Source organism: Coregonus lavaretus, assembly GCF_964263955.1.
Source record: "Coregonus lavaretus genome assembly, chromosome: 32".
Taxonomy (NCBI): Eukaryota; Metazoa; Chordata; class Actinopteri; order Salmoniformes; family Salmonidae; genus Coregonus; species Coregonus lavaretus.
In genome coordinates this window covers 29,039,362-29,064,987 of record NC_140019.1, presented here as the reverse complement: position 1 = coordinate 29,064,987, position 25,626 = coordinate 29,039,362, and the positions used below count along the sequence as shown (strand labels likewise).

At 43.7% G+C, this 25,626-nt stretch overlaps 1 protein-coding gene across 1 annotated transcript in view; it reads left to right on the top strand.

Moving 5' to 3' along the window:
• Positions 1 to 25,626, top strand: part of rab28 (RAB28, member RAS oncogene family) — a 46,610-nt gene that overhangs the window by 10,743 nt on the left and 10,241 nt on the right. The window contains exons 3-4 of the mRNA XM_084150601.1: positions 1,432 to 1,520; positions 6,341 to 6,470. Coding sequence (XP_084006727.1) covers positions 1,432 to 1,520; positions 6,341 to 6,470 — 219 coding nt within the window. The remainder of the gene's footprint in view (positions 1 to 1,431; positions 1,521 to 6,340; positions 6,471 to 25,626) is intronic.

Sequence of the window (25,626 nt, the reverse complement as noted above, 5' to 3'; positions counted from 1 at the left end):
GGGGGAGAGTATAGCCGGCGCTGGCCCCTCTCACCGTGAAGGCCCAGCTTGTCAAACTTAATGTACATTTTCCAACGCGTGGAGAGGTGAGGCGAGGCCGATTGGCACACAAACTCTTCTTTGTGTGCTTTTAACAATACCTCTTCCAGATGTTTCATGTTTGGTCTGTGAATTAATACTTATCAAAATGGTAATGTTTTGATAGTGTATTTATTGGGTTCCACTGAACATTGCTAATAGCTAATGAAGACTACTAAAAACACAAAAACAGCCACAAACTCACCACGTAAGCAGGGAAACTTTGGGTCTGTTGAGTATTTTAAACATAAATAAAGTATGTGTCCGAGTGCAGGGGATGGGTGGGGATAGCTCACATACTGTAACACCAAGGGCAGTTATTCATTGCACTCTTCAATGTAGCTTTACATTGACACTGTATAGTCTAGATGTAGTCACTGTGAACACTCGTGCTTCCTTCCTCTGAGAAACAGGGACTTGTGTGGTGGGGGTCGGCTCGTCCAGCCGTGTCCACACTGTACGCTCGGCTCGGCTCGCCATAAGCGCTCTAGGCCAATGAAGGGCCCTCATCACACCGACAAACTCCTCACTGTCTGGTCCTCCCTTCTCTTCTTTTCTCAACCACCCCTTTCATTTTCCAGAGGAAGAAAATATTTATTTGGATTTGGTTTTGTACCCCGTCCCTCTCTCTCCCTCTCCCCACCTCCCTCCTATATAAATTGGGACAGTAGTCTTCTTTTGCTTCTTATTTTGTGTTTAATTATCTGTATTTTTCTTAACACCACATATATTTCTCCTCGACTTGGCAGAGTACGACACAATGCAAACAGCTATTCCCAGGCTAATAAGTGCTCTTTTTTTTTTTTCTTCGTCCGGGGTATTGAGAATGTTTAAATTACAGGGTAAGCATACCTATTCATCCCCCTGAATCTCTCCTCTGGATATTCTTGGATGTGGAGTGTGTGTGACCTGCCAGAGGCGAGTGGTTAAAAATGAAAGATTAATCTCTGATTTATTGTTTCCAATATGTACATGAACAACGTCAACGTTTTATTATAGAAATCCCTCTCCAGAAATATAGGCTCCGGTTACGGCTGACTCGTGATTTCCCCAAGATTATGAGCTTTGTTAAAACAAACGCTTATAAAGGGGACCAAAACAACCCAGACGGAATGCTCACAAATTACAGTACAATTGAATTTTGGCTTCTCTTGTCACATTATTTTCCAGTTGATCGACTTACTTTCACTTTTTAGTCAGAAGTTGATCATGTCAAAAATAAGCTAACAAGTCAAGCCAAATGTTGATAGTTTTGTAATATGTGTGCTTTCATTGCAGCAGCGTTTGTTTGAAACATTGAAGTCAGTGAATAATTTCTAATGATTTAAGTTTCTCCATTTCTTCTTCCCTTAGGCAACTTGAATGTTACCCTGCAAGTGTGGGATATTGGAGGTCAAACGATTGGAGGGAAAATGCTGGATAAATATGTCTATGGTGCTCAGGTACTGTAACAACCACACACACACACACACTCAATAAACGCTGAGGTGGTCCGTCGTTCTTCACGATAGAGCTCTGAACCTTTTAACTGTATTTAACTCATTTACAATGTAGTAGTGTTTCCCTATTAGGCTTGGGTAATTAATAAGCCTTTATGATAATATTAGTGCAACAGGACCCTGCACAGATTGCAGCCAAGTTTTACTACTTAGCTGGTCATATGGACTACACAGTGTACAGCATGAGGGGGAGTAAGAAATACCTTTCTCCCTTTCCCCGCTCTAACTTCATTATTTATTAACAAAATAAGCATATTTACTAATTAATGTGAATAGAGTGAGGTTTGTGTTGACACTGCAATAACACGTGGGCGGGAGTGTTATGTTTGTGCGTTTGCTTCACTCCGCTAAGCAACATCCATAAGTGGTTGTTGCTATATAGGCTACCATTATCTGTCACCCAAAGCCACTGTCTACGCTCTCAAAGCTGCACTTGTTTGAAGAGGTATAGATATAGCTATAGATCCGGTCTAGCTGAAGAGCATGGGGCCTGTATGGGATGTAGAGACTGAGACAACACTTGATGCTGTTCTTGTGTGTACACTACCGTTCAAAAGTTTGGGGTCACTTAGAAATGTCCTTGTTTTCCATGAAAACATAAATTAAATGAGTTTGAATAGGAAATATAGAAAAATGCATAGGAAATGTAGTCATTGACAAGGTTAGAAATAATGATTTTTAAAAGGAATAGTAATTGTGTCCTTCAAACTTTGCTTTTGTCAAATAATCCTCAATTTGCAGCAATTACAGCCTTGCAGACCTTTTGGCAGTCTAGTTGTCAATTTGTTGAGGTAATCTGAAGAGATTTCACCCCATGCTTCCTGAAGCACCTCCCACAGGTTGGATTGGTTTGATGGGCACTTCTTACGTACCATACGGTCAAGCTGCTCCCACAACAGCTCAATAGGGTTGAGATCCGGTGACTGTGCTGGCCACTCCATTATAGACAGAATACCAGTTGAATGCTTCTTCCCTAAATAGTTCTTGCATAGTTTGGAGCTGTGCTTTGGGTCATTGTCCTGTTGTAGGAGGAAATTGACTCCAATCAAGCGCCTTCCTTCTTCAAGATCCCTTTTACCCTGTACAAATCTCCCACTTTACCACCACCAAAGCAACCCCAGACCATCCCATTGCCTCCACCATGCTTGACAGATGGCATCAAGCACTCCTCCAGCATCTTTTCATTTGGTCTGCATCTCACAAATGTTCTTCTTTGTGATCCGAACACCTCAAACTTCGATTGTTATGTTCATAACACTTTTTTCCAATCTTCCTCTGTCCAGTGTCTGTGTTCTTTTGCTCATCTTAATATTTTCTTTTTATTGGCCAGTCTGAGATATGGCTTTTTCTTTGCAACTCTGCCTAGAAGGTCAGCATCCCGGAGTCGCCTCTTCACTGTTGACGTTTAGACTGGTGTTTTGCGGGTACTATTTAATGAAGCTGCCAGTTGAGGACCTGTGAGGCATCTGTTTCTCAAACTAGACACTAATGTATTTGTCCTCTTGCTCAGTTGTGCACCGGGGCCTCCCACTCCTCTTTCTATTCTGGTTAGAGCCAGTTTGCGCTGTTATGTGAAGGGAGTAGTACACAGTGTTGTACGAGATCTTCAGTTTCTTGGCAATTTCTCGCATGGAATAGCCTTTATTTCTCAGAACAAGAATAGACTGACAAGTTTCAGAAGAAAGTTATTTGTTTCTGGCCATTTTGAGCCTGTAATCGAAGCCACAATTGCTGATGCTCCAGATACTAAACTAGTCTCAAGAAGGCCAGTTATTGCTTCTTTAATCAGCACAACAGTTTTCAGCTGTGCTAACATAATTGCAAATGGGTTTTCTAATGATCAATTAGCCTTTTAAAATGATAAACTTGGATTAGCAAACACAATGTGCCATTGGAACACAGGACTGATGGTTGCTGATAATGGGCCTCTGTACGCGTATGTACAGTGGGGAGAACAAGTATTTGATACACTGCCGATTTTGCAGGTTTTCCTACTTACAAAGCATGTAGAGGTCTGTAATTTTTATCATAGGTACACTTCAACTGTGAGAGACGGAATCTAAAACAAAAATCCAGAAAATCACATTGTATGATTTTTAAGTAATTAATTTGCATTTTATTGCATGACATAAGTATTTGATCACCTACCAACCAGTAAGAATTCCGGCTCTCACAGACCTGTTAGTTTTTCTTTAAGAAGCCCTCCTGTTCTCCACTCATTACCTGTATTAACTGCACCTGTTTGAACTCGTTACCTGTATAAAAGACACCTGTCCACACACTCAATCAAACAGACTCCAACCTCTCCACAATGGCCAAGACCAGAGAGCTGTGTAAGGACATCAGGGAAAAAATTGTAGACCTGCACAAGGCTGGGATGGGCTACAGAACAATAGGCAAGCAGCTTGGTGAGAAGGCAACAACTGTTGGCGCAATTATTAGAAAATGGAAGAAGTTCAAGATGACGGTCAATCACCCTCGGTCTGGGGCTCCATGCAAGATCTCACTTCGTGGGGCATCAATGATCATGAGGAAGGTGAGGGATCAGCCCAGAACTACATGGCAGGACCTGGTCAATGACCTGAAGAGAGCTGGGACCACAGTCTCAAAGAAAACCATTAGTAACACACTACGCCGTCATGGATTAAAATCCTGCAGCGCACGCAAGGTCCTCCTGCTCAAGCCAGCGCATGTCCAGGCCCGCCTGAAGTTTGCCAATGACCATCTGGATGATCCAGAGGAGGAATGGGAGAAGGTCATGTGGTCTGATGAGACACAAATATAGTTTTTTGGTCTAAACTCCACTCGCCGTGTTTGGAGGAAGAAGAAGGATGAGTACAACCCCAAGAACACCATCCCAACCGTGAAGCATGGAGGTGGAAACATCATTCTTTGGGGATGCTTTTCTGCAAAGGGGACAGGACGACTGCACCGTATTGAGGGGAGGATGGATGGGGCCATGTATCGCGAGATCTTGGCCAACAACCTCCTTCCCTCAGTAAGAGCATTGAAGATGGGTCGTGGCTGGGTCTTCCAGCATGACAACGACCCGAAACACACAGCCAGGGCAACTAAGGAGTGGCTCCGTAAGAAGCATCTCAAGGTCCTGGAGTGGCCTAGCCAGTCTCCAGACCTGAACCCAATAGAAAATCTTTGGAGGGAGCTGAAAGTTCGTATTGCCCAGCGACAGCCCCGAAACCTGAAGGATCTGGAGAAGGTCTGTATGGAGGAGTGGGCCAAAATCCCTGCTGCAGTGTGTGCAAACCTGGTCAAGACTTACAGGAAACGTATGATCTCTGTAATTGCAAACAAAGGTTTCTGTACCAAATATTAAGTTCTGCTTTTCTGATGTATCAAATACTTATGTCATGCAATAAAATGCAAATTAATTACTTAAAAATAATACAATGTGATTTTCTGTTTTAGATTCCGTCTCTCACAGTTGAAGTGTACCTATGATAAAAATTACAGACCTCTACATGCTTTGTAAGTAGGAAAACTTGCATAATCGGCAGTGTATCAAATACTTGTTCTCCCCACTATAGATATTCCATTAACAATCAGCCGTTTCCAGATACAATAGCCATTTACAACCACAATGTCTACACTGTATTTCTGATCAATTTGATGTTATTTTAATGGACAAAAAATTGCTTTTATTTTGAAAACAAGGACATTTCTAAGTGACCCCAAACCTTTGAACGGTAGTGTAGGTCGGTTCTGTCGGTCTCTGTACTGTAATACCACCTCAGCCGCCCTGCCCCGCACACTCACACCCAACAACAACGTGTCGTCCATCAATGCCACATTGGAATACTTTGCTCTGCGGGTTTCTCACCAGCGCTTTATGGGGCTTTCACAACCATTGTTCGACGAGCCACGGGCGACAATCAATCATAGTCATTGGTAGCGACGTGCTGCAATTGTAACTGACACAAACTGTCGTCACCGGCCTTGTGTTGTGACATTGCTGCAGTTCTGTTTCATGATGATGCAATCAAAGGCGAGACATTATTTATTTTGGTCCCTTTTCATATTCTATAGTCTTTTGGAATGGTGAAGAGCTAACTGACACAGTTTTGGCACTTGAGGCTTTTGTTTTTAACATGGAAGTGTTTCATCTTTGTTTACATATAAGCTAGTACAGACGCCAGCTTTAACGGTCTGGTTACTCGGACGGACACCTTTTGTGCTTTGCTATAGGACTGCTTCCGTTCTTGTACTTACGCTGACAATACTTCCACAAAGTATTTCGACGAAGGGAGGAGGATGAGACCTCATTCATAAACACCCGTATACTACCCTCTTTTATTTGTAAGCACAGACAACAGAGCCAATTTTGTTGCCAGAGAACCTAACCTAACCCCTATCCTACCTTCCTATGCTTGTTTGACTGGGTGGACAAAACTCTGCGGTCCCCCTCGCCTCGATGTCCACAGACAGACAGATTAGAGTGTAGGCGTAGTGGTGGGCTGTATGTTCTTAGCATGTCTCTCTGCATCTGTAACAGCGATATAGATCTTTTAATGCCATGACTGGCTTAGAGAGAGCCGAGGAGGTGCTAACTCCGTGTGTGTGTGTGTGTGTTTTGAGACGGAGGGGGGGTAAGAAGAAGGGTAACTGTCTTTTCTCAGACACTAGTGCCACCTGCTGTTCACACTCAAACCTCTCTGGCATGTTTGTTCTCATCTTATGTCAAATTTAATTCGTTTTGGAATGTTGTGATTACATCATTTTAGATTTTCCATGGTATTGTTTTTCAGGGTGTTCTTCTAGTGTACGACATTACAAACTACCAGAGCTTTAAGAATCTGGAGGACTGGTACGGCATGGTCAAGAAGGCCAACGAAGAGTCTGACGTCCAGCCTGTGGTCTCCCTGGTGGGAAACAAAAGTGAGTATCTAAAACAAAGCTCTCTGACACACACGCAGGTAGCCTAGCGGTTAAGAGCGTTGGGCCAGTAACTGAAAGGTCGCTGGTTCGAATCCTCGAGCCGGCAAGGTAGAAAAATCTGCCCTTGAGCAAGGCAGTTAACTCCGAACAACAACTGCTCCCCAGGTGATGACGTGGACGTCGATTTAAGGCAGCCCCCGCACCTCTCTGATTCAGAGGGGTTGGGTTAAATGCAGAGGACACATTTCAGTTGAATGCATTCAGTTGTGCAACTGACCAGGTATCTCCTTTACCTTTCCTTTCTTCTGATCATAGGCCACACTCTTACACATCATAAAAGAGACTGAAGACTAAAGCAGACGACTCAACTATAATGTATAAACACTGAGAGCTGTGAAGAGAATGTCATTTTCAGTGCAGAAAGATCAATCACAATTTTCTCTGCCGGTGAAATGTTTTATTCACTCTTTTATACACTGCATGCTTTAGCAGTACAGCAGTGACCATATTACTGTATCCAGCTCTATTTTGCAGTATGGCAGCGACCATATTACTGTATCCAGCTCTATTTTGCAGTATGGCAGCGACCATATTACTGTACCGAGCTCTATTTTGCGGTACACAGAGACCATATTACTGTATCCAGCTCTCTTTTACGGTACGGCCGCAACATTATTACTGTATCCAGCTCTATTTAGCAGTACAGCAGCGACCGCATTACTGTATCAGGCTGTATATTGCGGTACGGCAGCGACCATATTACTCTGTGTGTGTCTGTGTGTGTCTCTGTGTGTCTGTGTGTATCTGTGTGTGTGTGTCTCTGTCTTTCTGTGTGTGTGTCTCTGTGTGTCTCTGTGTGTCTCTGTGTGTGTCTCTGTGTGTCTCTGTCTTTCTGTGTGTGTGTGTGTGTGTCTCTGTGTGTCTGTGTGTGTCTCTGTGTGTCTCTGTCTTTCTGTGTGTGTGTCTCCTGTGTGTGTGTCTCTGTGTCTGTGTATGTCTCTGTGTGTGTCTCTGTGTGTCTCTGTGTCTGTGTGTGTCTATGTGTGTGTCTATGTGTCTCTCTGTGTGTGTCTCTGTGTGTCTCTGTGTGTCTATGTGTGTCTCTGTGTGTCTCTGTGTGTCTCTGGGTGTGTGTCTCTGTGTCTGTGTGTCTCTGTGTGTGTCCATGTGTGTCTCTGTGTGTGTGTCTCTCTGTGTCTCTGTCTTTCTGTGTGTGTGTCTCTGTCTTTCTGTGTGTCTCTGTGTGTGTGTCTGTGTGTCTCTGTCTTTCTGTGTGTCTCTGTGTGTCTCTGTGTGTCTCTGTGTGTGTCTCTGTGTGTCTGTGTGTCTCTGTCTGTGTCTGTGTGTGTGTCTGTGTCTCTGTGTGTGTCTCTGTGTCTGTGTATGTCTCTGTGTGTCTCTGTGTGTCTCTGTTTTTCTGTGTGTGTGTCTCTGTGTGTGTGTCTCTGTGTGTGTGTCTCTGTGTGTGTCTCTGTGTGTCTCTCTGTGTGTCTGTGTGTGTCTCTGTGTGTCTGTGTGTGTCTCTGTGTGTGTCTGTGTGTGTCTCTCTGTGTCTCTCTGTGTGTCTCTGTGTGTCTCTGTGTGTCTCTGGGTGTCTCTCTGTGTCTCTGGGTGTCTCTGTGTGTGTCTGTGTGTGTAGGAGTGTGTTGCAGCCGATAATACCAGATAGGCCTTTGTGTGTTAGGGCTCAAGCTAATTGATGTGTTTCGATTAGCTAATTGATATTGAGGAGCAGGGTCTCCTGGGGCGATGGGAACGGTGATGTTTGCGTGCTCTTGGGAGTGACCCTCCGTGATTTAAGACCCTGGTGTGGTGGCTACGGGGCACCCTCCCTCTACTCTAACTCCAGCCTGGACACCACTTTGGATGAGGAGAGGATATTAGATGATAACCAGACAACCTTTTCCAACCCCCCCCCCCCCGCCCATCCGCCCCTCTCCAAAATAAAGACTAATAATGATGACTGTGTTTTTTTAAACATCCCCTCTGACAGATGGGGAGACATTGCTGCCGCCGTGTTATTGTAAAGCACCCAGTCACAGACCCGTGTGTAATGATGGCTGTCGACTGTCCAGCCTCGAACCCCTCCGCCCCACTCCTCCTCCGCCCCAGTGATGAATGGCCCACAGAGTGGTATCTACACAGGAAGCCTCTCTAATGTTACTCAACGGGGGCGTTTAGGTCAGGGCTTAATATGCCTGTCTAGCGCAGGGATTCTCTTGTCTTCGCATTAGGGCGCATCTCTTAATGCCCGGCCTAACGGCAGGCGCCTCTGTATTTAGGCTACATTTTGTATACTGTCGGTGAGTGTGTCTGTGTAAACGTGTGTGTAAGTGCGTTTGTATAGTGTGTGTCAGTGCGTATACTGTAATATGTATTTAAGAAGTGTATAGCCCTCTGTCAGGGTCCCCCTTCGCCCGCTCAGTCAGTCTGCTCTTAATGGCCGTATTGCTAAGAATCGCCCATGTGTGTTTTTTCGGCTCCTACAGTCCGCAAAGAAGAAAAACAAAATCCCACACAGATTGCCCTACCAGGAGCAATCAATTACCTAGCGAGACTTTATGAATCCCTGAACCCTCTCACGGACTCCGTTTCTTCAGAGGGCATGAAGAGAGAGTTAGTCTAGCTATCTTGTGGGAATTGCCCACACAGACATTTCTGTTTTGCTTTCTTTTTTCCCCCTCCCCTGCTCCGTCATCTTTCGCTCTTTTGCCGAGGAGCCCCTCTAACACTTTTATGTATCATAGCTCTCTTTTTATTTTATTTTATTTTTTTACCAAGTGCCCGGCTGTCACCCAGTTATAATGAATAGAACAAAAAATATACAGCATTCTTAGGGGGAATGTTGAGATGTTGTTTTGTAGGTTCCCATGAAATCCAAAAGAGTGAAATAGCCACCAGCCCTCAGACCATGTCAATTGAAATAGAAGGACCTAACCAGGAGCTTATAAGAGTATGATTTGCACTATACAGATTTATGAGAGGGCAAGTCCTCTGGGAGATCCCTTCTCTCTCTTAACCACTGACATGTTTTACTGTTGTTTCCCTTCATCATTCACTCTCACTTATCATATATGCAGTACTAGTGCGTTATCTACAGTGGGGAAAAAAAGTATTTAGTCAGCAACCAATTGTGCAAGTTCTCCCACTTAAAAAGATGAGAGAGGCCTGTAATTTTCATCATAGGTACACGTCAACTATGACAGACAAATTGAGAAAAGAAAATCCAGAAAATCACATTGTAGGATTTTTTATGAATTTATTTGCAAATTATGGTGGAAAATAAGTATTTGGTCACCTACAAACAAGCAAGATTTCTGGCTCTCACAGACCTGTAACTACTTCTTTAAGAGGCTCCTCTGTCCTCTACTCGTTACCTGTATTAATGGCACCTGTTTGAACTTGTTATCAGTATAAAAGACACCTGTCCACAACCTCAAACAGTCACACTCCAAACTCCACTATGGCCAAGACCAAAGAGCTGTCAAAGGACACCAGAAACAAAATTGTAGACCTGCACCAGGCTGGGAAGACTGAATCTGCAATAGGTAAGCAGCTTGGTTTGAAGAAATCAACTGTGGGAGCAATTATTAGGAAATGGAAGACATACAAGACCACTGATAATCTCCCTCGATCTGGGGCTCCACGCAAGATCTCACCCCGTGGGGTCAAAATGATCACAAGAACGGTGAGCAAAAATCCCAGAACCACACGGGGGGACCTAGTGAATGACCTGCAGAGAGCTGGGACCAAAGTAACAAAGCCTACCATCAGTAACACACTACGCCGCCAGGGACTCAAATCCTGCAGTGCCAGACGTGTCCCCCTGCTTAAGCCAGTACATGTCCAGGCCCGTCTGAAGTTTGCTAGAGTGCATTTGGATGATCCAGAAGAGGATTGGGAGAATGTCATATGGGCAGATGAAACCAAAATATAACTTTTTGGTAAAAACTCAACTCGTCGTGTTTGGAGGACAAAGAATGCTGAGTTGCATCCAAAGAACACCATACCTACTGTAAAGCATGGGGGTGGAGACATCATGCTTTGGGGCTGTTTTTCTGCAAAGGGACCAGGACGACTGATCAGTGTAAAGGAAAGAATGAATGGGGCCATGTATCGTGAGATTTTGAGTGAAAACCTCCTTCCATCAGCAAGGGCATTGAAGATTAAACATGGCTGGGTCTTTCAGCATGACAATGATTCCGAACACACCACCCGGGCAACGAAGGAGTGGCTTCGTAAGAAGCATTTCAAGGTCCTGGAGTGGCCTAGCCAGTCTCCAGATCTCAACCCCATAGAAAATCTTTGGAGGGAGTTGAAAGTCCGTGTTGCCCAGCGACAGCCCCAAAACATCACTGCTCTAGAGGAGATCTGCATGGAGGAATGGGCCAAAATACCAGCAACAGTGTGTGAAAACCTTGTGAAGACTTACAGAAAATGTTTGACCTGTGTCATTGCCAACAAAGGGTATATAACAAAGTATTGAGAAACTTTTGTTATTGACCAAATACTTATTTTCCACCATAATTTGCAAATAAATTCATTTAAAATCCTACAATGTGATTTTCTGGATTTTTCTTTCTCAATTTGTCTGTCATAGTTGACGTGTACCTATGATGAAAATTACAGGCGCCTCTCATCTTTTTAAGTGGGAGAACTTGCACAATTGGTGGCTGACTAAATACTTTTTTTCCCCACTGTACTTGCTTTTGGATGTCTACAGTACTCTGTACGAACAGTCAGAGAGGGTAAGGCTTTGAAGAGGACAGTCTGACCCCCACCATTTATTTCTACCTGTGCAATGCTTTTGAGACAGACGCTAATAAGAACCCCTCATTATCTTTGCCAAACCTCAGTATACTCAGCCTAATTGAGCTTAAACGGAAATTCTTATTTGGGATGCTGTTGTTCCCTCCTCTCCTTACCCTGGCCTGCCTGACCGCCCTCCACTGCCATTTGGCTGGTGGGGAACAGCCTCCCCATTCTCTGTTTAACACGGCCGTGTAGGGTTAAGGTGCTTGTTAAGCCCGGCGTTGGGCCCCTCCTTGCCCTCCACATGCTGTCCAGACCCTTGTGTTAAATAATGGCACCACTTGTAACAATTCAGGGAGGAAGCCAATGAAATATTTTATTGAGGACACACACGTATATACACACACACACACACACATAAACGCACACACATAGAAACTCACACACCGTGCACACAGAAACACAAACACTATGCACACACAGACACGCACACACACACACACACACACACACAGAGAGAGAGAGAACCATAGAGAAACATAAAGACACTCAAACACTTGCAGAGGTGGGCTTTTCTGGGAACACATGGGTAATGGAAGAATGCTCAGCTCTTGGTCTGTCTAAACATACTATAACTGTTTATTACAGCACAGCCCAGTGTAACACCGTATGGTACACAGTATCCTCTCAGGAAAATGTAGACATCATATGCATGCAGTCTCCCTCACTCATTAAGATATTGTTTCGCTATACTATTCAATGAGCATACAATATAGCTCAGTATTTGTATTATTTATTTTACACAGCCATTATGTGTCGATATTTCGGACCCTACGCTATAGTTTATCTATGCAATGAATCATGTGTGAAGTCAATGTATTGTAAATAATCGATCAAGTACAACTTTTTTTCATTTGATATTTTATGTGATGTCTAATGATCATCTTAAAGGGATAGTTCAGCGATTTTATATATTTAATATTTATTTCCTTACGTTGAATGCAGTCTATGAACAAGGAGTGACTGCAATACACACATTGGTTTTGTTAATTAAACTAGCTACTGCAAACAATTAGCATCATTAGCACCTCCGTACCTCCGTACCTTCAGGCTCTGATCAGTCCCTACACCCAAACGAGGGCATTGCGTTCATCCACCTCTGGCCTGCTGGCTCTCCTACCTCTGCGGAAGCACAGTTCCCGCTCAGCCCAGTCAAAACTGTTCGCTGCTCTGGCACCCCAATGGTGGAACAAGCTCCCTCACGACGCCAGGACAGCGGAGTCACTCACCACCTTCCGGAGACATTTGAAACCCCACCTCTTTAAGGAATACCTGGGATAGGATAAAGTAATCCTTCTACCCCCCCCTTACCCCACCCCCCAAAAAAACAAAAACATTGTAAAGTGGTTATCCCACTGGCTTAAAGGTGAATACACCAATTTGTAAGTCGCTCTGGATAAGAGCGTCTGCTAAATGACGTAAATGTAAATGTAAAATCCATCTCCCCCGTTTAGCGTGTTTTAAATGTAATGTCCAAAATAAATAATCTTAAAATAATTTAAACCAATTAATTGAGTAACCCAATCCATTTAAGAGGTGATTATTGCATGACATTTGATACGTGCTAAACGTTGCAGATTGATTTACATGAGGAATTTATCCCAAAATGCTAATGTTGCTAATTGTTTGCGTTGGCCAGTTGAACAAAACCAAAGTGTGGATTGCAGTCACTCCTTGTCCATAGACTGCTTTCAAGGTAAGGAAACAAATGATCTTAATATGCAAAATCACTGAACTATCCCTTTAAAACCTTGAAATACTGTGTTTGGGTCATTACCTGAATAATTTATCGAATGTATTTAACAAGTGGCATGTTTATGCTGACATTGGAACTGTGCACCCTCTTTTCATTCTGCAGTTTATCAAGCCAATTTGTTTTTATTAAGAGGGGACCACTGGACCCCTGCTACCCCCGCATTCCCTTTCCCTTTCGGTCTCACTATCCCTTAGGAGCTCTGGGGGCATCCATCATGGGCTCCCACAGCCCTTATTTGGGTGACTTAAATGGGTTCAGTTCTCTTAACCCCTCCTCATCACTCATGCCTTTTAGCACGGAGGTTCTGACGCTTTTCAGCTCGGCAGATCCACGCTGGCTCGCCATGGGAAATGTTCCAGATCCACGCTGGCTCGCCATGGGAAATGTTCCAGATCCACGCTTTCTCGCCATGGGACATGTTCCAGATCCACGCTGGCTCTCCATGGGAGATAAGACCTGCACCAAGAGACTGTCCCTTGCTTTTTTTCCTTCTCTCTCTCTCTCACACACACAATCTCTTTCTTTCAGTCACACACTTAGCCCTGTACTTACACACTATCTTTCGGAAGTTTGAACTAACATGTTCACTTTCCCTGCCTTTTACAGTAATGTCTTCATTGGCTCTGTGTGTCAAACAACATGCGTGTTTACCTTCTACATGGTACGGCAAACCTTTCCACGTACTGTTACCCATCACACTCTTCTTCACTGCCGCCCATTCGGCTATGTGAAAACGCAAATGCCTATTTCTCAAAACTTGGTTATTGTACAGATGTAGGATCTTCATTTGATCACCCTGTTGCAGGTTTGCTTTCCTGCAATACAAGCTTCTGAAGTTTGTAATTTCCATTTTGAGATTTGAGACTTTATTTTCCCTTGCGAAAACGTTATAAACCCCTAAAAAAAAAAATAATCCACTTAATAATTCACATTTCCTGTTGCTGCAGGATTATTTTCCTGCTGTAGCAAACTGGCTCAAATGAAGATCCTACATCTGTATAACATCTCTAAACTCGGTTCTCGTATAACATGTCTCTCCTCCACCAACATTGTCCGGACGGAGTTGTTTGCCCTCTTGGCAAGGCCCAGGGTGGAGGCCTCCCCCTCCTCTTCTCCACTCCCCTCAACCCCCTGCCCCAGTAAAGCTGCCACAGTTCCTGTCTGTTCTGTGTAGGCCTGCACATTTCTTAATAGAGATGCTCAGAAGTCCAGGAGCCCGGAGGAGCTCAATGCGCTTCTGTTTTTGGTTTAGCTCAGAAATGTTTTTCCTGGCTTGGCCCGCTCGTACTTAGGTCCTCTTACAACAAACTAAAAGGCCCTAATTGCCCCCGAGGGAACGGTTTAGCCACAATAGACATGTGGTGGGACAAAAGCCCAGTCCTTCAACCCCCCCCCCCCCCCAGATATAGGAGATGTACACGTCAGCAGTGTCTGTGTAGCGCTGCAGGGAGGGTGACCGCAGGTTCGACACTGTAAAACATTATATATACAGTCTATAGATCCCGGTAAGGGATGGTGCATGCTTGGGTAAAGATTAGGAATGTTTACAGTATACACCAAGTCCAGCGTTTCCTGTTGTTTTTCTTCCTTCCATTTTATTAAAGGGAAACACTGGCCGGATTGGATGTTTATTGTATCGAATCTGAAGCACGACCACATTAGCTAAAGCAGCAGGCCCTCTTGGCGCAAAATAATTATCTGTGTGATAATTAGAGATTCAGGTTACTATGACGCAGTGGGAGGCTGAGGATGAATGGGAAGGTTTAGCACTTTGTTGCAGATAAGCCAGCCAGGCACCCAATGGAAAAATGGCGGCCATTGAAAACATGCCTGTACACTCATCTCTCCTACTACGTCCCGAGCCTGCAGTAAAATGAAAAGTCCTCATTCATTTTAGCCATCCATAAAGCAAATATTGTTGCACGTGCAGTAGATGATCAGTCTTCGGATGCCTTCTTGTGTGGTAAGTCATGGGCCATTTAAGTTGCACAACGCAGCACAGCTTAGCCACCTGACCCGACGGCAGCCTGGAACCATCATCACGGTCAAACTGCGCTTTATTCCTTGGGTTTCTCCACAACATTGATATGGAGGAATGCCTGGACTAAGCTTATACAGCACAGGATACTTGCCGAGGCTGCTTTGGATTCGCTAGCATCACTTTAATAAAGCCTAATCTTAAGCTTTTGGCTGTTATTTGGGAGTGGGATGGGAAGCATCTCCTTCGTTCTTATTTTGCAATGTTACGTTTCAATCTTTAAAGTGGAACTGACAGCGCTTTACCAACATGAAATCTTATTAAAACCTATTCATATATACCCCCAGAAGAATATTATGCCTTTTATTTTTACATGAGCACTTAGATACTTTCATAGAATGTTGGGGAATGACTTATACTAAGGCATTAGTGAAAATTCTATAGCAATATAGAGTGGGAACGCGGCCGTGCATTTGGACAATTTAATAGACACTGCAGTAAATAAAACCTAATAAAAACATCTGTCTTGTCCAGGACCGGACTCTACACAGACCGGTGCGCCATAGCCAATCAGAGCTACAGTAGGCCAATATGCAAATAATCAATTTGTCACACGGGCCTGCCATCATTTACTTTGAATTAGACTGTGTGTTTACAGGCAGTAGCAACAGAGCGACTTTAGATCATTAGAACACATTGGCCAAAAGCCACAAAATACACCTGCTGTGGCTTAACTTGGGAGTTTATGACAGCTTTAATGAATGATGCCTCATGGGTAAACTGTATGATTATGACGGCTTATGGCAAGTTGAATCAGGTGTTTTTGTCCGGGGCTACAACAAAAATGTGTGCTGTTGGGGGTACTGGGAAACACTGGCTTATGGGGATGGGATGTGTGTTATTATGAAGGCTCCTAGTGGCCTGTATGATTATTATGGCTCATAGTGCAGAGTATTACAGCTCGCCCATAAAAGCCCACTTAGTTTAACTGCGACATGAGAACTCCGAGGACCTGGCCAGTGAAACCCCGGGCAGCGTCTTGTGCGGTTTGCTCAGAACTGGGCCTTTTGTTCACTTTCACGAGTCCTCGGAGCCCGGTAACCCAGCCGGCTAGGCCCGCCGCCCCCATGTTTTACTGTGGCAGTGACAACCTCACACTCCCCAGTCCGCCCCCAGCTCCACTGTCCCGGCTACCGCTGGCCACTTTACAGTTTTTACACCCACTCACAGGGGAGTAAGACCACGCTCAATGTTGTTTTACGGGCCACTGTAGAGAAGCTGATTATGTTTGAAAGTGTGAGACGGGTGTGTACGAGCGGGATGTGTGCGTGTGTGTCCACACATGTGTTTTGGGAGGAATGGTCGGGTGACAAGATGAGCTGTGATCAATGAGCTGTCGACAGAACACTTCTGACCTGGAGGAAAGCTGGTCCCCTGACGGTCCTGGACCGTTTCAGGCCACCGGGGCTGGGGCGCCAAATCACAAAGAGCGCTCTGTCTCTGTCAGGACCCCTCCTCCCTTCCCATGGGTTCCATCACGGCCCCACTCCCCCTGACACTCCCCCTGACACTCACCCTGACGCTCACCCTGACGCTCACCCTGACGACATCAGGCTGCAACGCCTCATTGGCCTGCACGCTCTCTTGATACCTCCATCATCATTATCATAATAATAATAATAATAATAATAATAATAATAATAGCAGTGCTGAGTCACTCACACGTCTTACTGTACTTCTTTGACACAAATTACTGTTCGCTATTTGAGGTTACTGACTTTGATATGAAACACTTATTTTACTTGACTCAGATTCAGTCCTTTGGCCCCTCAATGAATGTAAGATTTTGATAACTATGAAATCACGATTGAAAATGAAACATTATAAATGGAGGTGATACTGAATATCTGAGATTTGGTTCTCGCTTTTGATGAGCTCCCGATAAAGACAGCAAGCTAATCAAACACGTGGCTTCACAAAATGGCAATATGGTGCACTAAAATGTGTAGGCCTGTCGACATTACCATAGATGTACTTCTTTAGCCAAAAAAATCATACTTTTTCATAAACAGTATTTCATTGACATACTAACGTTTGGTAACATCAAATGTAGTATTTTTCCCTATTCCTCCAGAACTAAACAATACCCAGACTGTTTAGGCCCTATAAAAATGCACTAAAGTAGCGTTTAGGTCTCCCAAGCCCTGGTTACTGCATGGCTTCTGAATGAATGCATGCGTGTTCCAGAGGCAAGACTGACATAATAATTCTAATGGCACTGGAGGAGATGGCTGCCATTTTTACGGGCTCCTAACCATCTGTGCTATTTTATAAGTTTTTCTGCGTTGTTTGTAACTTATTTTTTTACTTATTGTGTACATAATGTTGCTGCTATCGTCTCTTATGACCGAAAATAACTTCTGGACATCAGAACAGCAATTACTCACCTCGAACTGGACAAATATTTTTTATTTAACAAGTCCGATGCGAAGGAAATACTGCTTTCTCGGGAACGAGCCCAAATCCCCATAATTAGCGTGAAGAAAAGACAGAGAAAAATGGGGCGGGGGTTGGGCTGCCTTCTGAGAATTCGTAGGCGAGTGAGTAAACCTCCACTACCATCCGTTCTATTGGCCAACGTGCAATCATTGGAAAACAAAATGGAGGATCTACAATCAAGAATATCCTACCAACGGGACATTAAAAACTGTAATATCTTATGTTTCACCGAGTCGTGGCTGAACGACGACACGGATAATATAGAGCTGGCTGGATTTTCCATGCATCGGCAGGACAGAGAAGCTATGTCTGGTAAGACGAGGGAGCAGGGGTGTGTGTCTATTTGTCAATAACAGCTGGTGCGCGATGTCTAATATTAAAGAAGTCTCGAGGTATTGCTCGCCTGAGGTAGAGTACCTTATGATAAGCTGTAGACCACACTATCTACCAAGAGAGTTCTCATCTATATTATTTGTAGCCGTCTATTTACCACCACAAACCGATGCTGGCACTAAGACCGCACTCAACGAGCTGTATAAGGCCATAAGCAAACAAGAAAATGCTCATCCAGAAGCGGCGCTCCTACTGGCCGGGTACTTTAATGCAGGCAAACTTAAATCCGTTTTACCTAATTTCTACCAGCATGTCACATGTGCAACCACAGGGAAAAAAACTCTAGACCACCTTTACTCCACACACAGAGACGCATACAAAGCTCTCCCTCGCCCTCCATTTGGCAAATCTGACCATCATTCCATCCTCCTGATTCCTGCTTACAAGCAAAAACTAAAGCAGGAAGTACCAGTGACTCGCTCAATACGGAAGTGGTCAGATGACGTGGATGCTACGCTACAGGACTGTTTTGCTAGCACAGACTAGAATATGTTCCGGGATTCATCCAATGGCATTGAGGAGTATACCACCTCAGTCATCAGCTTCATCAATAAGTGCATTGACGACGTCGTCCCCACAGTGACCATACGTACATATCCCAACCAGAAGCCATGGATTACAGGCAACATCCACATCGAGCTAAAGGCTAGAGCTGCCGCTTTCAAGGAGCGGGACACTAATCCGGACGCTTATAAGAAATCCCGCTACGCCCTCAGACGAACCATCAAACAGGCAAAGCGTCAATACAGGATTAAGATTTAATCCTACTACACCGGCTCTGACGCTCGTCGAATGTGGCAGGGCTTGAAAACTATTACGGACTACAAAGGGAAACCCAGCCGCGAGCTGCCCAGTGACGCGAGCCTACCAGACAGGCTAAATGACTTTTATGCTCGTTTCGAGGCAAGCAACACTGAAGCATGCATGAGAGCACCAGCTGTTCCGGACGACTGTGTGATAACGCTCTCGGTAGCCGATGTGAGCAAGACCTTTAAACAGGTCAACATTCACAAAGCCGCGGGGTCAGACGGATTACCAGGAAGTGTACTCAAAGCGTGTGCGGACCAACTGGCAAGTGTCTTCACTGACATTTTCAACCTCTCCCTGACCGAGTCTGTAATGCCTACACTACCAGTCAAAAGTTTGGACATACCTACTCATTCAAGGTTTTTCTTTCTTTTTAAAATGTTTGACATTGTAGAATAATAGTGAAGACATCAAAACTATGAAATAACACATATGGAATCATGTAGCAAACAAAAAAGTATATTTTATATTTGAGAATCTTCAAATAGCCACCCTTTGCCTTGATGACAGCTTTACCCGCTGTCTATTATCTATGTACAGTGAGGGAAAAAAGTATTTGATCTTCTGCTGATTTTGTACGTTTGCCCACTGACAAAGACATGATCAGTCTATAATTTTAATGATAGGTTTCTTTGAACAGTGAGAGACAGAATAACAACAAAAAAATCCAGTTCTGGAGACTGGCTAGGCCACTCTAGGACCTTAATGTGCTTCTTCTTGAGCCACTCCTTTGTTACCTTGGCCGTGTGTTTTGGGTCATTGTCATACTGGAATACCCATCCACGACCCATTTTCAATGCCCTGGCTGATTTGAAGGAGGTTCTCACCCAAGGTTTGACGGTACATGGCCCCTTCCATCGTCCCTTTGATGCAGTGAAATTGTCCTGTCCCCTTAGCAGAAAAACACCCCCAAAGCATAATGTTTCCACCTCCATGTTTGACGGTGGGGATGGTGTTCTTGGGGTCATAGGCAGCATTCCTCCTCCTCCAAACACGGCGAGTTGAGTTGATGCCAAAGAGCTCGATTTTGGTCTCATCAACACTTTCACCCAGTTCTCCTCTGAATCATTCAGATGTTCATTGGCAAACTTCAGAAGGGCCTGTATATGTGCTTTCTTGAACAGGGGGACCTTGCGGGCGCTGCAGGATTTCAGTCCTTCACGGCATGGTGTGTTACCAATTGTTTTCTTGGTGACTATGGTCCCAGCTGCCTTGAGATCATTGACAAGATCCTCCCGTGTAGTTCTGGGCTGATTCCTCACCGTTCTCATGATCATTGCAACTCCACGAGTTGAGATCTTGCATGGAGCCCCAGGCCGAGGGAGATTGACAGGTCTTTTGTGTTTCTTCCATTTGCGAATAATCGCACCAACTGTTGTCACCTCCTCACCAAGCTGCTTGGCGATGGTCTTGTAGCCCATTCCAGCCTTGTGTAGGTCTACAATCTTGTCCCTGACATCCTTGGAGAGCTCTTTGGTCTTGGCCATGGTGGAGAGTTTGGAATCTGATTGATTGATTGCTTCTGTTGACAGGTGTCATATATACAGGTAACAAGCTGAGATTAGGAGCACTCCCTTTAAGAGTGTGCTCCTAATCTCAGCTCGTTACCTGTATAAAAGACACCTGGGAGCCAGAAATCTTTCTGATTGAGATACTTATTTCCCTCATTTAAAATGCAAATCAATTTATAACATTTTTGACATGCGTTTTTCTGGATTTTTTTTTTTTATTCAGTCTCTCACTGTTCAAATAAACCTACCATTAAAATTATAGACTGATCATTTCTTTGTCAGTGGGCGAACGTACAAAATCAGCAGGGGATCAAATACTTTTTTCCCTCACTGTATAGTCACTTTACCCCTACCTACATGTACAAATTACCTCGACTAACCTTACCCCCACACATTGACTTGGTACCGGTACCCCCTGTATATAGCCTCGTTATTGTTATTTTATTGTGTTACTTTAGTTTATTTCATAAATATTTTCTTAACTCTTTCTTGAACTGCATTGTTGGTTAACGGCTTGTAAGTAAGCATTTCACGGTAAATAAAGTTTGATTTGATTTAAAGCAAACTCCTAAAACGGGCCTTAACACTTCACTCCCTCAAAATATGAAAATGGTAGAATGATTAGCAGGAGTTTGCCGAGGAGGGATAGGATAAAGCATTGCTGTTTGTTGGTGGAGCCAAACAGTGGCCGTGTTATCCTGTTTTGATTGGTGAATTATGGCATGACATTTATGATATGTTCATGTTGTTCTTCGTGCATATTTCAACGCACCAAAGCTCCGCGCTTTTTATAAGCTGTGCTCATGTCACGTAAACCAGTAGGGTATTAATCTGTTAACTGTGCTGCATGATTTCAAGTTACAGTTTAATTTTACAGGCCACTTCATGCACAAAAAGCACAATCAATGCCGAAAGCCATTAAACATTACGCTGAGAAGGCTCTCTGTAATACGTTTGTGAGATTTGTAGAAGTTTTCCATATGTCTAGTAACAGTAAGTTTAACAGTAAATAAAATGTCACTTGCTATTAACCTGGGTTCTATATCACATTTGGAGAGAAAATAAATCCCATGAAAAAGTGCAGCTGCAGCAGAATCCTTTCATGATGTCATGGGCCTGTCTCAGACACATTACTAGAGGATGGCGTTGGTGTCTTCTCAGCTGAACACCTCTGTCTCTTATTTTGGCATCAGTCCAGTACACATCCATAATCCACTGATTGTGTTCAGTAGGAAGGAAATATTTTGAAACGGGGAGGCATTTGAACTTGTCCAATACGAACCGTGACAAAATAAATTGCTACGGTGTGCCCTACTGAACATGACCCATGAGGTCAAAACCCAGCAGTTGGCCATGCTGTGGACTGTTGAGTTGAACTGTTTTATTGAGCTGCACATCTGCCATAATGGGTGTGCCGGTGGTCCGTATTCCAGGGTACCTCCTTCATTCCCTATGCCAACAAAAGGGAGGATGAATAAAGCTGCCTAGTGCTTTGATATCAGGCCTCTGTCACCCATCATAGTAATGGCATATTATACACCATAATAGAGCATAAGTCATTATAATAGTACAGGTGTGAGGGGAGGACAGTATAGATTTGGGAGAAGATAGATTGAAGATTCAGCCTGTTCTTGTCTTCTTCCAGTGGATACAGAGTAAGCCTGAAGAGGAAAGTTGCTGAGACCACCAAGGACTGTGGGAGATTGTGGTCTGGGTGTGACTATGGCTCGGTTCGATACACCCTCGGAGTAGAGACAACTCTCAAAATCCAGCATGAAGGGTAGTAGCTCAATGTCAATTTGTGGATGATATTGAAGGGAACGGAAACCCCCTACTGATCGGTCTGCAAGGCACAGTGAGGTAATGTTGGAAGTGAGAGGTATCCCCTCTGGTTTTATTAAACCCTGCAGCTTTCACTAGGGGTGTATGACCCCCCCAGACCCCCCTCAAGTCATTTTCCCAACCCTCCCCAATGCTCCAACAGTTGTTTGGTTTAAATGAGGCTGGTGGCGATTAACTGTGTTATGTCAAGTTTATTCGCTGGCAGTTACTCGCTCGATTAAATGTTCCACTTGGTCCCCAGCAGTAGACGCAGTGGAACAGTGCAACGAGTCCCTGTGCTATCACTGTGTGTTTTTAAAAAGCCATGACGCCGGGGACCACGCAGCACTACACTCACTGTCTCCTGTGAAGTGATACACCTTTGTTAATGGGAATGTGTGAAATGAATAAGCCTATTACAAATCTGAATACTGTCTTAATGTCTTGACTGACCAAATTGTATTGTTTATCAGAAGAAAACTAGCATACACACTCATTGTGTTGCCCCAAATCTACTAATGAGGGAGGTAGATTACATTTCTCTAATGTTTAGCCTATAGGCTGCTAACTAACTTGACTTTCTAAAGTCCCTTCATTGTATTACTTGGACACAGCCGACTCCAGAGGTTAAAACCAGTCCGAGCATATTTCCTTATCATTTATATTTCTCCCTTTGGCTCTGACCTAACATGATTTCTTACAAAGTATTTGTCTCTCTAAATGTTCTGAGATTCACCACAATGACGACTGGCTTTTAAAGTAAACACTCATGGTGACTGGGGTTAGGTGGAGTCATCGGTCTTGACGAGTGATGATCCATTCTGCTATCTCTATGTGCTAGGAGGCCTAAACAGTTGATTTCGTGTTTGCAGTCACTTCCTGGGGGTAGTTAACTTGACATACAGTTTGTCAGGAATGGAGAGAAACCAGATCAGCCAGGAAGATCGTTTCAACCTGATAAGTGGAAATGGCTACATTAACACAGGTTAAAAAAAGAAACACCGTAACTGTAGGCTTTTCTTGCGCTCAGTGTCCACAGACCGATGACACATGAAGCTAGAATCTGTTTGGGAGAGAAGTTGTGGTTTTTGGCAATTTTAAACTGTATTTGCTGTTCTAAATTTGTACTCGTTGTCATTGGTAGTCCTCACAAGATTGAAAACATTTATTATTTCTGGCAATTTTAACGAAAGAAATATGAATTTATGCCTTAACATATCAATCATTGCATTCCTATATTATTAAATACAGTATTGTTTTATACTTTATGTGTAGTCATTTACTGCACTTTATTAAGTCTTCTCTCGGCATGCATGAAAATATAATTAATTGTCCAATTTATAATTCAAATGTATACATAGCCCATGTTTATTTTCATTAGGGAGGCACTTTGAGTCTCTGGGTCAGGATTGTTCTCTGGTATTCCTGTGAGGGAATGTGATAACCTAACTCTCCCTGCGACTGCCAGAGCAAAATAACACATGCCTACTCTCCCATGTCTTAGGATTGGGTCACAAATTCTATACGTTAGTTATTCTTTAGTAAATATGGAGCAGGTTTTTTGAAAGAAACATTTTGTCTATTGGGGGGGGGGTTCATTGATACTAGTGGGGTGGGGGGTGAACAAGTCTATGGGAACATGCTAGCTGTTTCCATAGACTTCCAGTCATTGAGCCAACGACTATCCATTTAAAAGCGCGTCTTGGCAGAAAAATATATATTGACAAAAAATGCGGCCACAATTTAGCAGCAGTGGGCCACCACTGCGAAATGAATATAGGGGAAACACTGTTGTCCTTACATGCATAATAGCTTACCAAAAGCATCACTGGTTAGCCTAGCCAGCCTTTTTTATTGTTCTTGCAAATCATGTGCTTCTAGTATTTCAAGGGATATGTTCATTATTTGAACACATCTTTTTATTTTCCTCCATAACAGGTCGAAGAGTGTTAACTGTCACATGTATGACTATACAACAATGGAAGACAACAAGGATAGTTTTTCCTTGTATTCCCTGTCAGTCATCACAGCACAGAGAAACCTTAGTCAATAGGTTTAATTGCTTCATCTTCACTTCTCCCCATGGTCCGGTTTACTTAGTGTCCTGCCACTCTGCCACTCCCCGGCACCATTCTGTTAATGTTGCCTAATCTGACTCTGACAGATGATTGATAACCCTTCCCAAGTGTTCAGGATCCAAAGGATTAGCACCGTTTACTTCTGGTAGCATGCAGGGTACCTCCGCTCTTAGTGACGGGAATTAATAACGTGCTGACGCCTACAAGACAGCCATGTTTATGCGTGCGGAGAGACGCGACAACCTGCTTTGGTCTGTAGCGTAATTGGTGACTGTGTGTGTGTGTCCAGGGGGACTAGAAAGGTTTGTGTACATTCCAGACTCATATGTCATCACATATACAATTACCTTTTCCAAGTTATGTGGCGTCAACATTCTTAGAAGGATTCACATGACATAAAAATGACAAAGCACTGTAGAAAATGTGCCTTTCTCTTGGAAATGGCTATGGATGGCTATGTGTTGCTATGGATTGCTATGTGTTGCTATGGATGGTGACTGGCCTTTTATATTTGGGTCACTGACCTACAATGTTGTTATTTATGATACTGGAGGACACTGTTTACATTGCTCTTTAGAACACACACACAGGGTTGGGTAGGTTACTTTCTAAATGTTGTACGTGTAAGTTACCAACTAGTTACCTGTCCAAAATTGTAACATTAACTTTTGGATTTGGAAACTCAGTAACGTAATCTGATTACTTTCTGTTACTTTTGGATTACTTTCCCCTTAAGAGGCATTAGAAGAAGACTAAAAGGATCCATCAAACTCATTTAGTGTGTCATCATAGTGGTCTCTGACTTGTGGTCAGACTCAGGTGGAACAAAGTTAAACTTGCGTATTTTTTCAATGCTGAATTGAATGTCATTGTGAAAACAGAAAGGTGTTAATGTACTGTATTTTTTTCACCAACATCCTTTCTGAATTTAAAAGTAATCCTAGAAGTAATCATCTAGTTTTTCAAAAGTGTCTGTAATCTGATTAAAATAATTTTGCTGGTAATGTAACGGATTATAGTTACAGTTTTTTTGTAATCAGATTACAACCCTGCGCGCACACACACACCTAAACCAAGTGGCATGAGAACGGCAGAAAACATTGACAGCTTGAATGAAGCTTCACACAAAGAGCTGAGCTAAACTTGGGGGGGGGAAATGCAACACCGTACAGTAGCTTACTACCTCCTACAGCTCCCATAGACACGTATGCACCAGATACCGGGCGTGGCCGCCTTGTCACACAAAGCCAGAAATAAAGAGGGAAGCTATTGCTTTCAGCAGCGAGACCCCCAGGTGACCTTCCCTTGTGACCTTGGTGTGACCCCGTATTGAGGAAGGGGAAAAGTGAAACGCCTGGTATCACTGCACCAGACTTGAATGCACAGAGACGCAGGCACAGTGGCTAGAAAGGAAGGCTCTGTCATTGTGCGCATGCCGTAATCACACACCTAGGTTATAGGCCCATGTGTGCACCTTAAAGGCCTGATTTAATTCAATATG